A 14,980-nucleotide genomic window follows, 5' to 3' on the forward strand; every position below is an offset into this window, starting at 1 on the left:
TTGTACTGTATCAACATGGTTTTTATTTGGCCATTAGTTTTATATCTATATATAATATATACAAAATGAAAACACAGTCATTGTTTTGTTTTTGCAGTAGAGGTTGTCCTGGATGGATCATCTCAATCGCTCTCACACACAAGGGCGGGGGAGTGTCGGGGGACCGGGTGTTACTATGGATACAACCCCTCCTGTCTGTCCAGCCATCCATCGTTCAGATGATCTTTCTGTCCTTCTCATCTGCGCCAGTACTGAAGGAGAGATGGGAGACCACTGTCAGATGACCCTCGCACATCTACAACACAGTCTTTTGCCAATAATTGGGCCGCCTATTTATAACGCAGCCTTGCATTGCCAATGCCGCATTACAGAAATAAACACTGTAATCTCGGTTAACCCAGAACTAAAGTCTTACGTAATTGGTCAGATGCTCGATTAAGAATTGGGTCCATATGGGTTAAGAGAAGAGAGAGAACGAAGAGCTCCACCTTCTCTCTTTACAAGTCTCTGGGCCAAATGTCCCCTCTCAAAATTCTAAAGATGCCAACACCTGCGAAATTGTGATTTTTCCCAAAGCACCGGAACTTAAGCTGCTAGTTATCTCACGCATTCTGTTGTATCATGAAAGATCTACGGTACCGTTTACGTAGTCTGTCCACGAGATATTAAGTAATCAGTCACACCCCCCCCCCGTTGAGAGAGACACACACACACACTAAACCCCTGCTGAGAGAGAGAGAGAGACAGACACACACTAAACTCCTGCTGAGAGAGAGACAGACACACACACACTAAACCCCTGCTGAGAGAGAGAGAGACAGACACACACTAAACCCCTGCTGAGAGAGAGAGACAGACACACACTAAACTCCTGCTGAGAGAGAGACAGACACACACACTAAACCCCTGCTGAGAGAGAGACAAACACACACTAAACCCCTGCTGAGAGAGAGAGAGAGACAGACACACACTAAACCCCTGTTGAGAGAGAGAGAGACAGACACACTAAACCCCTGTTGAGAGAGAGAGAGACAGACACACACACTAAACTCCTGCTGAGAGAGACACTAAACTCCTGCTGAGAGAGAGAGAGACAGACACACACACTAAACCCCTGTTGAGAGAGAGAGACAGCACACACTAAACCCCTGCTGAGAGAGAGAGAGACAGACACACACTAAACCCCTGCTGAGAGAGAGAGACAGACACACACTAAACCCCTGCTGAGAGAGAGAGAGAGAGGGAGACAGACACACACACACTAAACCCCTGCTGAGAGAGAGAGAGACAGACCCACACTAAACCCCTGTTGAGAGAGAGAGAGAGAGACAGACACACACACTAAACCCCTGCTGAGAGAGAGAGAGACAGACACACACACTAAACCCCTGCTGAGAGAGAGAGACAGACACACACTAAACCCCTGCTGAGAGAGAGAGACAGACACACACTAAACCCCTGCTGAGAGAGAGAGAGAGAGAGACAGACACACACTAAACCCCTGCTGAGAGAGAGAGAGACAGACACACACTAAACCCCTGTTGAGAGAGAGAGAGAGAGACACACACACACACTAAACCCCTGCTGAGAGAGAGAGAGAGAGACACACACACTAAACCCCTGCTGAGAGAGAGGGAGGGAGACAGACACACACACTAAACCCCTGCTGAGAGAGAGAGCACACACTAAACCCCTGCTGAGAGAGAGACACACACTAAACCCCTGCAGAGAGAGACACACACTAAACCCCTGCTGAGAGAGAGAGAGACGACACACACTAAACCCCTGCTGAGAGAGAGAGAGGGAGACAGACACACAACTAAACCCCTGCTGAGAGAGAGAGAGACAGACACACACTAAACCCCTGCTGAGAGAGAGAGACACACACACTAAACCCCTGTTGAGAGAGACAGACACACACTAAACCCCTGCTGAGAGAGAGAGAGAGAGAGAGAGAGAGAGACACACACTAAACCCCTGCTGAGAGAGAGAGAGAGACAGACACACACACTAAACTCCTGCTGAGAGAGAGAGACGACACACACTAAACCCCTGCTGAGAGAGAGAGAGACAGACACACACACTAAACCCCTGCTGAGAGAGAGAGAGAGACACACACACTAAACCCCTGCTGAGAGAGAGAGAGAGAGAGACACACACACTAAACCCCTGTTGAGAGAGGGGAGGGAGACAGACACACTAAACTCCTGCTGAGAGAGAGACACACACTAAACCCCTGCTGAGAGAGAGCGAGAGCAGACACACACACTAAACTCCTGCTGAGAGAGACAGACACACACACTAAACCCCTGCTGAGAGAGAGAGAGACGACAGACACACTAAACTCCTGCTGAGAGAGAGAGAGACAGACACACACTAAACCCCTGCTGAGAGAGAGAGAGAGAGAGACACACACTAAACCCCTGTTGAGAGAGAGAGAGACAGACACACACACTAAACTCCTGCTGAGAGAGACAGACACACACTAAACCCCTGCTGAGAGAGAGAGACAGACAACACACTAAACTCCTGCTGAGAGAGAGAGAGACAGACCACACACTAAACCCCTGCTGAGAGAGAGAGAGAAGCAGACACACACACTAAACCCCTGCTGAGAGAGAGAGAGACAGACACACACACTAAACCCCTGCTGAGAGAGAGAGAGAGAGACACACACACTAAACCCCTGTTGAGAGAGAGGGAGGGAGACAGACACACACACTAAACCCCTGCTGAGAGAGAGACACACACTAAACCCCTGCTGAGAGAGAGAGAGACAGACACACACACTAAACTCCTGCTGAGAGAGACAGACACACACACTAAACTCCTGCTGAGAGAGAGAGAGAGAGACAGACACACACTAAACCCCTGCTGAGAGAGAGAGAGAGAGACAGACACACACACTAAACTCCTGCTGAGAGAGAGAGAGAGACAGACACACACACTAAACCCCTGCTGAGAGAGAGAGAGAGAGACACACACACTAAACCCCTGTTGAGAGAGAGGGAGGGAGACAGACACACACACTAAACCCCTGCTGAGAGAGAGACACACACTAAACCCCTGCTGAGAGAGAGAGAGACAGACACACACACTAAACTCCTGCTGAGAGAGACAGACACACACACTAAACCCTGCTGAGAGAGAGAGAGAGAGACAGACACACACTAAACCCCTGCTGAGAGAGAGAGAGAGAGACAGACACACACTAAACCCCTGCTGAGAGAGAGAGGGAGACACACACTAAAGCCCTGCTGAGAGAGAGAGAGGGAGACACACACTAAACCCCTGTTGAGAGAGAGAGAGAGAGAGACAGACACACACACTAAACTCCTGCTGAGAGAGAGAGAGGAGAGAGACAGACACACACTAAACCCCTGCTGAGAGAGAGAGAGGGAGACAGACACACACACTAAACCCCTGCTGAGAGAGAGAGAGACAGACACACACTAAACCCCTGCTGAGAGAGAGAGAGACAGACACACACACTAAACTCCTGCTGAGAGAGAGAGAGACAGACACACACACTAAACCCCTGCTGAGAGAGGAGAGACAGACACACACTAAACCCCTGCTGAGAGAGAGAGAGAGACAGACACACACACTAAACCCCTGCTGAGAGAGAGAGAGAGACAGACACACACTAAACCCCTGCTGAGAGAGAGAGAGACAGACACACACACTAAACCCCTGCTGAGAGAGAGAGAGACAGACACACACACTAAACCCCTGCTGAGAGAGAGAGAGACAGACACACACTAAACCCCTGCTGAGAGAGAGAGAGAGACAGACACACACACTAAACCCCTGCTGAGAGAGAGAGAGAGAGCACACACACTAAACCCCTGCTGAGAGAGAGAGAGAGAGACAGACACACACTAAACCCCTGCTGAGAGAGAGAGACAGACACACACTAAACCCCTGCTGAGAGAGAGAGAAGGAGACAGACACACACACTAAACCCCTGCTGAGAGAGAGAGAGGAGACAGACAACACACTAAACCCCTGCTGAGAGAGAGAGAGAGAGAGACAGACACACACACTAAACCCCTGCTGAGAGAGAGAGAGACAGACACACACACTAAACCCCTGCTGAGAGAGAGAGACACACACACACTAAACCCCTGCTGAGAGAGAGAGACACACACACTAAACCCCTGCTGAGAGAGAGAGACACACACACTAAACCCCTGCTGAGAGAGAGAGAGAGAGACAGACACACACACTAAACCCCTGCTGAGAGAGAGAGACAGACACACACACTAAACTCCTGCTGAGAGAGAGAGAGACAGACACACACTAAACCCCTGCTGAGAGAGAGAGAGAGACAGACACACACTAAACCCCTGCTGAGAGAGAGAGAGCAGACACACACTAAACCCCTGCTGAGAGAGAGACGGACACACACACTAAACCCCTGCTGAGAGAGAGAGAGAGAGAGAGACACACACTAAACCCCTGCTGAGAGAGAGAGAGACAGCACTAAACCCCTGCTGAGAGAGAGAGAGAGAGAGAGACAGACACACACTAAACCCCTGCTGAGAGAGAGAGAGAGAGAGAGACACACACTAAACCCCTGCTGAGAGAGAGAGAGAGACAGACACACACTAAACCCCTGCTGAGAGAGAGAGAGACAGACACACACTAAACCCCTGCTGAGAGAGAGAGAGAGAGAGAGACAGACACACACACTAAACCCCTGCTGAGAGTGAGAGAGACAGACACACACACTAAACCCCTGCTGAGAGAGTGAGAGAGACAGACACACACACTAAACCCCTGCTGAGAGAGCGAGAGACAGACACACACACTAAACCCCTGCTGAGAGAGCGAGAGACAGACACACACACTAAACCCCTGCTGAGAGAGAGAGAGAGACAGACACACACACTAAACCCCTGCTGAGAGAGAGAGAGACAGACACACACACTAAACCCCTGCTGAGAGAGAGAGAGAGACAGACACACACACTAAACCCCTGCTGAGAGAGAGAGAGAGAGAGACAGACACACACACTAAACCCCTGCTGAGAGAGAGAGACAGACACACACACTAAACCCCTGCTGAGAGAGAGAGAGACAGACACACACACTAAACCCCTGCTGAGAGAGAGAGAGAGCAGACACACACTAAACCCCTGCTGAGAGAGAGAGAGAGAGACAGACACACACTAAACCCCTGCTGAGAGAGAGAGACAGACACACACTAAACCCCTGCTGAGAGAGAGAGAGGAGACAGACACACACACTAAACCCCTGCTGAGAGAGAGAGAGGGAGACAGACACACACTAAACCCCTGCTGAGAGAGAGAGAGGAGAGACAGACACACACACTAAACTCCTGCTGAGAGAGAGAGAGAGAGCAGACACACACACTAAACCCCTGCTGAGAGAGAGAGACAGCACACACACTAAACCCCTGCTGAGAGAGAGAGACAGACACACACACTAAACCCCTGCTGAGAGAGAGAGACAGACACACACACTAAACTCCTGCTGAGAGAGAGAGAGACAGACACACTAAACCCCTGCTGAGAGAGAGAGAGAGACAGACACACCACACACACACACACACACTAAACCCCTGCTGAGAGAGAGAGAGAGACAGACACACACTAAACCCCTGCTGAGAGAGAGACGGACACACACACTAAACCCCTGCTGAGAGAGAGAGAGAGAGAGAGACACACACTAAACCCCTGCTGAGAGAGAGAGAGACAGACTAAACCCCTGCTGAGAGAGAGAGAGAGAGAGAGACAGACACAAACTAAACCCCTGCTGAGAGAGAGAGAGAGACAGACACACACTAAACCCCTGCTGAGAGAGAGAGAGAGACAGAACCCCACACACACACACACACACTAAACCCCTGCTGAGAGAGAGAGAGAGAGAGACAGACACACACTAAACCCCTGCTGAGAGAGAGACGGACACACACACTAAACCCCTGCTGAGAGAGAGAGAGAGACAGACACACACACTAAACCCCTGCTGAGAGAGAGAGAGCACACACACTAAACCCCTGCTGAGAGAGAGAGAGAGAGACAGACACACACTAAACCCCTGCTGAGAGAGAGAGAGAGACAGACACACACTAAACCCCTGCTGAGAGAGAGAGAGAGAGCAGACACACACTAAACCCCTGCTGAGAGAGAGAGAGACAGACACACACTAAACCCCTGCTGAGAGAGAGAGAGAGACAGACACACACACTAAACCCCTGCTGAGAGAGAGAGAGACAGACACACACACTAAACCCCTGCTGAGAGAGAGAGAGAGACAGACACACACACTAAACCCCTGCTGAGAGAGAGAGAGACAGACACACACACTAAACCCCTGCTGAGAGAGAGAGAGAGACAGACACACACACTAAACCCCTGCTGAGAGAGAGAGAGGAGAGACAGACACACACACTAAACCCCTGCTGAGAGAGAGAGAGAGAGACACACACACTAAACCCCTGCTGAGAGAGAGAGAGACAGACACACACTAAACCCCTGCTGAGAGAGAGAGAGAGAGACAGACACACACACTAAACCCCTGTTGAGAGAGAGAGAGAGAGACGGACACACACTAAACCCCTGCTGAGAGAGAGTGAGAGACAGACACACACTAAACCCCTGCTGAGAGAGAGAGAGACAGACTAAACCCCTGCTGAGAGAGAGAGACAGACACACACTAAACCCCTGCTGAGAGAGAGAGAGAGAGAGAGACACACACACTAAACCCCTGCTGAGAGAGAGAGAGAGAGACACACACACTAAACCCCTGCTGAGAGAGAGAGAGAGAGACAGACACACACACTAAACCCCTGCTGAGAGAGAGAGACACACACACACACACTAAACCTCTGCTGAGAGAGAGAGAGAGACAGACACACACACTAAACCTCTGCTGAGAGAGAGAGAGAGAGCACACACACTAAACCCCTGCTGAGAGAGAGAGACAGACACACACACTAAACCCCTGCTGAGAGAGAGAGAGAGAGACAGACACACACACTAAACCCCTGCTGAGAGAGAGAGAGAGAGACAGACACACACACACTAAACCCCTGCTGAGAGAGAGAGACAGACACACACACTAAACCCCTGCTGAGAGAGAGAGACAGACACACACACTAAACCCCTGCTGAGAGAGAGAGAGACAGACACACACACTAAACCCCTGCTGAGAGAGAGAGACAGCACACACACTAAACCCCTGCTGAGAGAGAGAGACAGCACACACACTAAACCCCTGCTGAGAGAGAGAGAGAGAGACAGCACACACTAAACCCCTGCTGAGAGAGAGAGAGACAGACACACACTAAACCCCTGCTGAGAGAGAGAGAGCAGACTAAACCCCTGCTGAGAGAGAGAGACAGACTAAACCCCTGCTGAGAGAGAGAGAGACAGCACAACTAAACCCCTGCTGAGAGAGAGAGAGACAGACTAAACCCCTGCTGAGAGAGAGAGAGCAGACTAAACCCCTGCTGAGAGAGAGAGACTAAACCACTGCTGAGAAAGAGACACACACACTAAACCCCTGCTGAGAGAGAGAGAGAGAGAGAGAGAGAGACTAAACCCCTGCTGAGAGAGAGAGAAGACTAAACCCCTGCTGAGAGAGAGAGAGACTAAACCCCTGCTGAGAGAGAGAGAGACTAAACCCCTGCTGAGAGAGAGAGAGACTAAACCCCTGCTGAGAGAGAGAGAGAGAGAGAGAGAGAGAAAGAGACTAAACCCCTGCTGAGAGAGAGAGAGAGAGACACACACACTAAACCCCTGCTGAGAGAGAGAGAGAGACAGACACACACTAAACCCCTGCTGAGAGAGAGAGACAGACACACACTAAACCCCTGCTGAGAGAGAGAGGGAGACACACACTAAACCCCTGCTGAGAGAGAGAGAGAGGGAGACACACACTAAACCCCTGCTGAGAGAGAGAGAGAGAGACAGACACACTAAACCTCTGCTGAGAGAGAGAGAGACAGACAGACACACACACTAAACCCCTGCTGAGAGAGAGACAGACAGACACACACACTAAACCCCTGCTGAGAGAGAGAGAGAGAGAGAGAGAGACAGACACACACTAAACCCCTGCTGAGAGAGAGAGAGAGACAGACACACACTAAACCCCTGCTGAGAGAGAGAGAAGAGAGAGAGAGAGAGAGAGAGACAGACACACACTAAACCCCTGCTGAGAGAGAGAGACTAAACCCCTGCTGAGAGAGAGAGACAGACTAAACCCCTGCTGAGAGAGAGAGACAGACTAAACCCCTGCTGAGAGAGAGAGACAGACTAAACCCCTGCTGAGAGAGAGAGACTAAACCACTGCTGAGAGAGAGAGAGAGAGAGAGAGACAGACTAAACCCCTGCTGAGAGAGAGAGAGACTAAACCCTGCTGAGAGAGAGAGAGACTAAACCCCTGCTGAGAGAGAGAGAGAGAGAGAGACAGACACACACACTAAACCCCTGCTGAGAGTGAGAGAGACAGACACACACACTAAACCCCTGCTGAGAGAGTGAGAGAGACAGACACACACACTAAACCCCTGCTGAGAGAGCGAGAGACAGACACACACACTAAACCCCTGCTGAGAGAGCGAGAGACAGACACACACACTAAACCCCTGCTGAGAGAGAGAGACAGACACACACACTAAACCCCTGCTGAGAGAGAGAGAGACAGACACACACACTAAACCCTTGCTGAGAGAGAGAGAGAGAGACAGACACACACACTAAACCCCTGCTGAGAGAGAGAGAGAGAGAGACAGACACACACACTAAACCCCTGCTGAGAGAGAGAGAGACAGACACACACTAAACCCCTGCTGAGAGAGAGAGAGAGAGACAGACACACACACTAAACCCCTGTTGAGAGAGAGAGACGGACACACACTAAACCCCTGCTGAGAGAGAGAGAGAGACAGACTAAACCCCTGCTGAGAGAGAGAGAGAGACAGACTAAACCCCTGCTGAGAGAGAGAGACAGACACACACTAAACCCCTGCTGAGAGAGAGAGAGAGAGCAGACACACACACTAAACCCCTGTTGAGAGAGAGAGAGAGAGAGAGACACACACACTAAACCCCTGCTGAGAGAGAGAGAGAGAGAGAGACACACACACTAAACCCCTGCTGAGAGAGAGAGAGAGAGAGACAGACACACACACTAAACCCCTGCTGAGAGAGAGAGAGAGAGAGCAGACACACACACTAAACCCCTGCTGAGAGAGAGAGAGAGAGACAGACACACACACTAAACCCCTGCTGAGAGAGAGAGACACACACACACACACTAAACCTCTGCTGAGAGAGAGAGAGACAGACACACACACTAAACCTCTGCTGAGAGAGAGAGAGACAGACACACACACTAAACCCCTGCTGAGAGAGAGAGAGCAGCCACACACACTAAACCCCTGCTGAGAGAGAGAGAGAGAGACAGACACACACACTAAACCCCTGCTGAGAGAGAGAGAGAGAGACAGACACACACACTAAACCCCTGCTGAGAGAGAGAGACAGACTAAACCCCTGCTGAGAGAGAGAGAGAGACTAAACCCCTGCTGAGAGAGAGAGACAGACTAAACCCCTGCTGAGAGAGAGAGACAGACTAAACCCCTGCTGAGAGAGAGAGACAGACTAAACCCCTGCTGAGAGAGAGAGACAGACTAAACCCCTGCTGAGAGAGAGACAGACTAAACCCCTGCTGAGAGAGAGAGACTAAACCACTGCTGAGAAAGAGACACACACACTAAACCCCTGCTGAGAGAGAGAGAGAGAGAGAGAGAGACTAAACCCCTGCTGAGAGAGAGAGAGAGAGAGAGACTAAACCCCTGCTGAGAGAGAGACTAAACCCCTGCTGAGAGAGAGACAGACTAAACCCCTGCTGAGAGAGAGAGAGACTAAACCCCTGCTGAGAGAGAGAGAGAGAGAGAGAAAGAGACTAAACCCCTGCTGAGAGAGAGAGAGAGAGACACACACACTAAACCCCTGTTGAGAGAGAGGGAGGGAGACAGACACACACACTAAACCCCTGCTGAGAGAGAGAGACACACACTAAACCCCTGCTGAGAGAGAGAGTGAGACAGACACACTAAACTCCTGCTGAGAGAGAGAGAGACAGACACACACACTAAACTCCTGCTGAGAGAGACAGACACACACACTAAACTCCTGCTGAGAGAGAGAGAGACAGACACACACTAAACCCTGCTGAGAGAGAGAGAGAGACAGACACACACTAAACCCCTGCTGAGAGAGAGAGAGAGAGACAGACACACACTAAACCCCTGCTGAGAGAGAGAGGGAGACACACACTAAAGCCCTGCTGAGAGAGAGAGAGGGAGACACACACTAAACCCCTGTTGAGAGAGAGAGAGAGAGACACACACTAAACCCCTGCTGAGAGAGAGAGAGAGAGACAGACACACACACTAAACCTCTGCTGAGAGAGAGAGAGACAGACAGACACACACACTAAACCTCTGCTGAGAGAGAGACAGACAGACACACACACTAAACCCCTGCTGAGAGAGAGAGAGAGACAGACACACACACTAAACCCCTGCTGAGAGAGAGAGAGAGAGAGAGAGAGACAGACACACACTAAACCCCTGCTGAGAGAGAGAGAGAGACAGACACACACTAAACCCCTGCTGAGAGAGAGAGAGAGAGAGAGAGAGAGACAGACACACACTAAACCCCTGCTGAGAGAGAGAGACTAAACCCCTGCTGAGAGAGAGAGACAGACTAAACCCCTGCTGAGAGAGAGAGACAGACTAAACCCCTGCTGAGAGAGAGAGAGAGACTAAACCCCTGCTGAGAGAGAGAGAGAGAGACTAAACCCCTGCTGAGAGAGAGAGAGACTAAACCCCTGCTGAGAGAGAGAGAGAGAGAGACTAAACCCCTGCTGAGAGAGAGAGAGAGAGAGAGAGAGACTAAACCCCTGCTGAGAGAGAGAGAGAGAGAGACTAAACCCCTGCTGAGAGAGAGAGACAGACTAAACCCCTGCTGAGAGAGAGAGACAGACTAAACCCCTGCTGAGAGAGAGAGACAGACTAAACCCCTGCTGAGAGAGAGAGACAGACTAAACCCCTGCTGAGAGAGAGAGACTAAACCCCTGCTGAGAGAGAGACAGACTAAACCCCTGCTGAGAGAGAGAGCAGACTAAACCCCTGCTGGAGAGAGAGACAGACTAAACCCCTGCTGGAGAGAGAGACAGACTAAACCCCTGCTGAGAGAGAGAGAGACTAAACCCCTGCTGAGAAAGAGACACACACACTAAACCCCTGCTGAGAGAGAGAGAGAGACTAAACCCCTGCTGAGAGAGAGAGAGAGACTAAACCCCTGCTGAGAGAGAGAGAGAGACTAAACCCCTGCTGAGAGAGAGAGAGCAGACTAAACCCCTGCTGAGAGAGAGAGAGAGACAGACTAAACCCCTGCTGAGAGAGAGAGAGAAAGAGACTAAACCCCTGCTGAGAGAGAGGAGAGAGAGAGGGAGAGACTAAACCCCTGCTGAGAGAGAGAGAGACTAAACCCCTGCTGAGAGAGAGAGAGACTAAACCCCTGCTGAGAGAGAGAGAGACTAAACCCCTGCTGAGAGAGAAGAGACTAAACCCCTGCTGAGAGAGAGAGAGAGACAGACACACACTAAACCCCTGCTGAGAGAGAGAGAGAGACAGACACACACTAAACCCCTGCTGAGAGAGAGAGAGAGGACAGACAGACACACACTAAACCCCTGCTGAGAGAGAGAGAGAGAGAGAGAGAGACTAAACCCCTGCTGAGAGAGAGAGAGAGAGACAGACTAAACCCCTGCTGAGAGAGAGAGACTAAACCCCTGCTGAGAGAGAGAGAGAGAGACTAAACCCCTGCTGGGAGAGAGAGAGACTAAACCCCTGCTGAGAGAGAGAGAGACTAAACCCCTGCTGAGAGAGAGAGAGAGAGAGAGAGACTAAACCCCTGCTGAGAGAGAGAGAGAGTAAACCCCTGCTGAGAGAGAGAGAGACTAAACCCCTGCTGAGAGAGAGAGAGACAGACACCTGCTGAGAGACACACCTGGGCAAACTTGTGTATCTGCTCCACCACGGCAGCAAACAGAGCTCCCACACTCTCATCAATCAGACTCTGCATGTAATGCACCGCCTCCTCGTCCGACAGGTCCAATCTGAACTTGTCCTGCACCTGGGAGGGGGAGGAGACCGAATATTCAGTGAATGATTGCGGGAGTTCCTTCAAAATGGGACTCTTACAATTCACATAACCATTCGCTACACAACATAGCGAAGTGAAATACACGCACACCTTCTTAACAGTCTTGTCAGGCTCCAGGGCGATGTCGGGAATGTTGGCGTCCACCATGAGAGAGAACAGATTTAGTATGAGGTTAGAGTACCTGAAGAGAGAGGGATGAGATAAAGAAATGTTCATCACAGCTGATATAAATGACCAATTAGTGGCAAAAGATCAGAATTGAGCTGGCTGTGTAAACGCAGCGTGTGTGTCCGACCTTCTGAGGTGTAGGAAGGCTGTGTAACACTGTTTCCTGAACTCCTGGTACTGTTCACTCTGCATGCCGCCCATCCCCTCCACCATCTCCTTACTCAGCTTCATAGGAGGAGGCAGGGGCTTGGGGTCACGACCCAGGATGTAGCCAAAGTCTATGTGGAACAACTTTCCTGAAAAACGGAAGATGGAAAGGTAAATCAATCAAATGTATTCATGAAGCCATTTTTGTAGTCAGTCATACAGAATAGAGTGGAGCAGCATTTGAAGGGAAGGACTAATGATCAGACAATGTATGGTAGAAATCCAACCATGGGGTGTTGGAGGTACATGACACATAATTCCTATAGACTCACCAGTCTTTGTGAGGAGCAGGTTGTCCAAGTGTCTGTCTCCTACACCCAGGATGTATGTGATGACACAGTAACCAGCTGGAACAAGAAAGAGTAGAGGAAAGACAACAACAAAAAAGATGTGTCATCCCAAAACGCACTTTAAATGAACGTCACCCACGCCAAGGCCAGGGATTGGTCAGAGACAGTGAGGTGGGAGGGTGTTATTGGTAGTAGACTCACCACAGCTCTTGACGTAGGTGTCCATCACCTCAGGGCTGATGCCATAGGGCCCCTTTTCACTGGGGGCGTGTTTTCTGAAAAAACTCTGGAGAGACACAAATCAAATGGCATTTGTCACATGCGCCGAATACAACAGGTGCACCATGAAATGCTTACTTACAAGCCCTTAACCTGCAATGCCGTTAAGAAAAATAATAGTTACGAAAACATTTACTAAATAAAGTTTTTTTTTTTTTAAGTATAATAATAACAACATGATCACTTACAACAAGTTAGGCCAGAGAAGACATCACAAGACGTGTCTGCATAGAGCAAAGACGCTAGACAAACACCTTAGATAGCAAATAATGCTAACAGTCTCTTAGCCATGGGTACAGTAAATTCCTACCTGGATGTTTCCTTCAGTGGCCAGGACCTCAGCCACAGGCACTGACTGGACAAATTGCATGAACCCTGGAGGAAGGACAGCACACAGGTCAGAGGTCACTTCACACATGTCCTGACCCAGTGTTCTAATCGATAGCTACATCGGTGGTGCTCACCATGCTTGGTGCTTGTGGCCAGCACTTTGTAAGGAGTCAACTTCAGGTCCAGGTTCTCTTTCCTGAGCAACTGAGAGAGAGAATTTACATAATTCACACTACACCGACTCTTAAACTTCTCGGCGAGGCTGAAATATAGACAACAGCCTGTGTATTTACATTTCAGTCATTTAGCAGACGCTTTTATCCAAAGCGACTTACAGCAAGTTTGTAATAAGGTAATATGATAATAATACAGTAATAATATGCTTGTTTCAGACCATGTCCATAATAATAAATACAGTATTATGTTTATACGATAATGACATGGTAATCATGCTAGTTTCTGACCTTGTCCATGAGAGAGATGATCTGTAGGATGAGCTGGTCTTGTCTCAGGTCGTCTCCGTGTTTAAAGATGACAGGGTACATCGCCCCATCCTCCGCCTTGAAGATCAGCTTGGCTGGCATCAGGGCGCTCTATAATACACGCACAGATGTACAGCGATGAGGTAAGAACACGTATAAAAAGGCCCATTAGCATACAAACACAGCAGCACATAGAAAAACAACCACCAAATTACTGCTACATACAAAACCAAAAGAAGAGGGAGAGAAAGGGAGGATGAAGGAGGAGGAAGAAAATCAGAGGGATAAGTCCGAGAGGGAGGAGAAGGAATGGAAGGAGGAGAGGAAGGACAGCGTTGGGAAGGAAGAATAGACAGCGAAGGGAGATGGACAGATGGTGCACCTTGAAGAGCGTGGCGGTGTCTGGTACGATGCCTCGGATTCTGACCGAGGGTTCCAGAGGTAGCGGGATGGGGTCAATCTCACACAGGTTCACCTTCTCGTTGTCCGCCAGCAGAGCCTGCAGTCGCTCCGTCTGAAACACGGGTGGGGCAGTGTCAACCGGCAATCGTAAACACCGGTCGCGGGGAAGACCTGGGTCGCGTTCATTAGGCACCAAAACGGAAGAAAACGGACTGACATACCTTCTTCTTGCGGTTGCCGCTCTCTCTCTGCACGGCCTTCATCAGCTGCACCAGCCTGTCCACAAACGTCTGTTGGGATGCCAGGAGAGACCGCATCACCCTCACACTCTTATCACCCTAGAGAGAGAGAGAGAGAGAGAGAGAGAGAGAGAGAGAGAGAGAGAGAGAGAGAGAGAGAGAGAGAGAGAGAGAGAGAGAGAGAGAGAGAGAGAGAGAGAGAGAGAGAGAGAGAGAGTACAGAGAAGAAAGTAGGACAATGAAAGACGGGGAAATGAGTTATACTCATGGTTACCGAGCACAAATACTTGCTTGGCGTTTTTTTTCCTCAACATACTGCGCTGTATCATTCACTGCACAAGGAAATTCATAGTCCTGAAAATGTAAATTAAC

The 14,980-nt window shown here is 50.0% G+C and overlaps 1 protein-coding gene across 6 annotated transcripts in view; it reads right to left on the minus strand.

The window, feature by feature from the left end:
• pik3c3 (phosphatidylinositol 3-kinase, catalytic subunit type 3) overlaps positions 1-14,980 on the minus strand; it is a 24,581-nt gene continuing 9,601 nt past the window's right edge. For all 6 annotated transcript variants that reach the window (XM_014207050.3, XM_014207051.3, XM_014207053.3 and 3 more), the window contains 11 exons: positions 14,591-14,707; positions 14,350-14,481; positions 13,950-14,078; positions 13,620-13,689; positions 13,466-13,530; positions 13,078-13,162; positions 12,859-12,933; positions 12,507-12,675; positions 12,302-12,392; positions 12,056-12,181; positions 1-251 (listed from right to left, as the gene is read on the minus strand). In XM_014207050.3, the coding sequence (XP_014062525.1) occupies positions 237-251; positions 12,056-12,181; positions 12,302-12,392; positions 12,507-12,675; positions 12,859-12,933; positions 13,078-13,162; positions 13,466-13,530; positions 13,620-13,689; positions 13,950-14,078; positions 14,350-14,481; positions 14,591-14,707 (1,074 nt within the window). In that variant the 3' untranslated portion in view covers positions 1-236. The remainder of the gene's footprint in view (positions 252-12,055; positions 12,182-12,301; positions 12,393-12,506; positions 12,676-12,858; positions 12,934-13,077; positions 13,163-13,465; positions 13,531-13,619; positions 13,690-13,949; positions 14,079-14,349; positions 14,482-14,590; positions 14,708-14,980) is intronic.

Source organism: Salmo salar, chromosome 07 (assembly GCF_965601325.2).
Source record: "Salmo salar chromosome 07, fSalSal1, whole genome shotgun sequence".
NCBI classification, from domain to species: domain Eukaryota; kingdom Metazoa; phylum Chordata; class Actinopteri; order Salmoniformes; family Salmonidae; genus Salmo; species Salmo salar.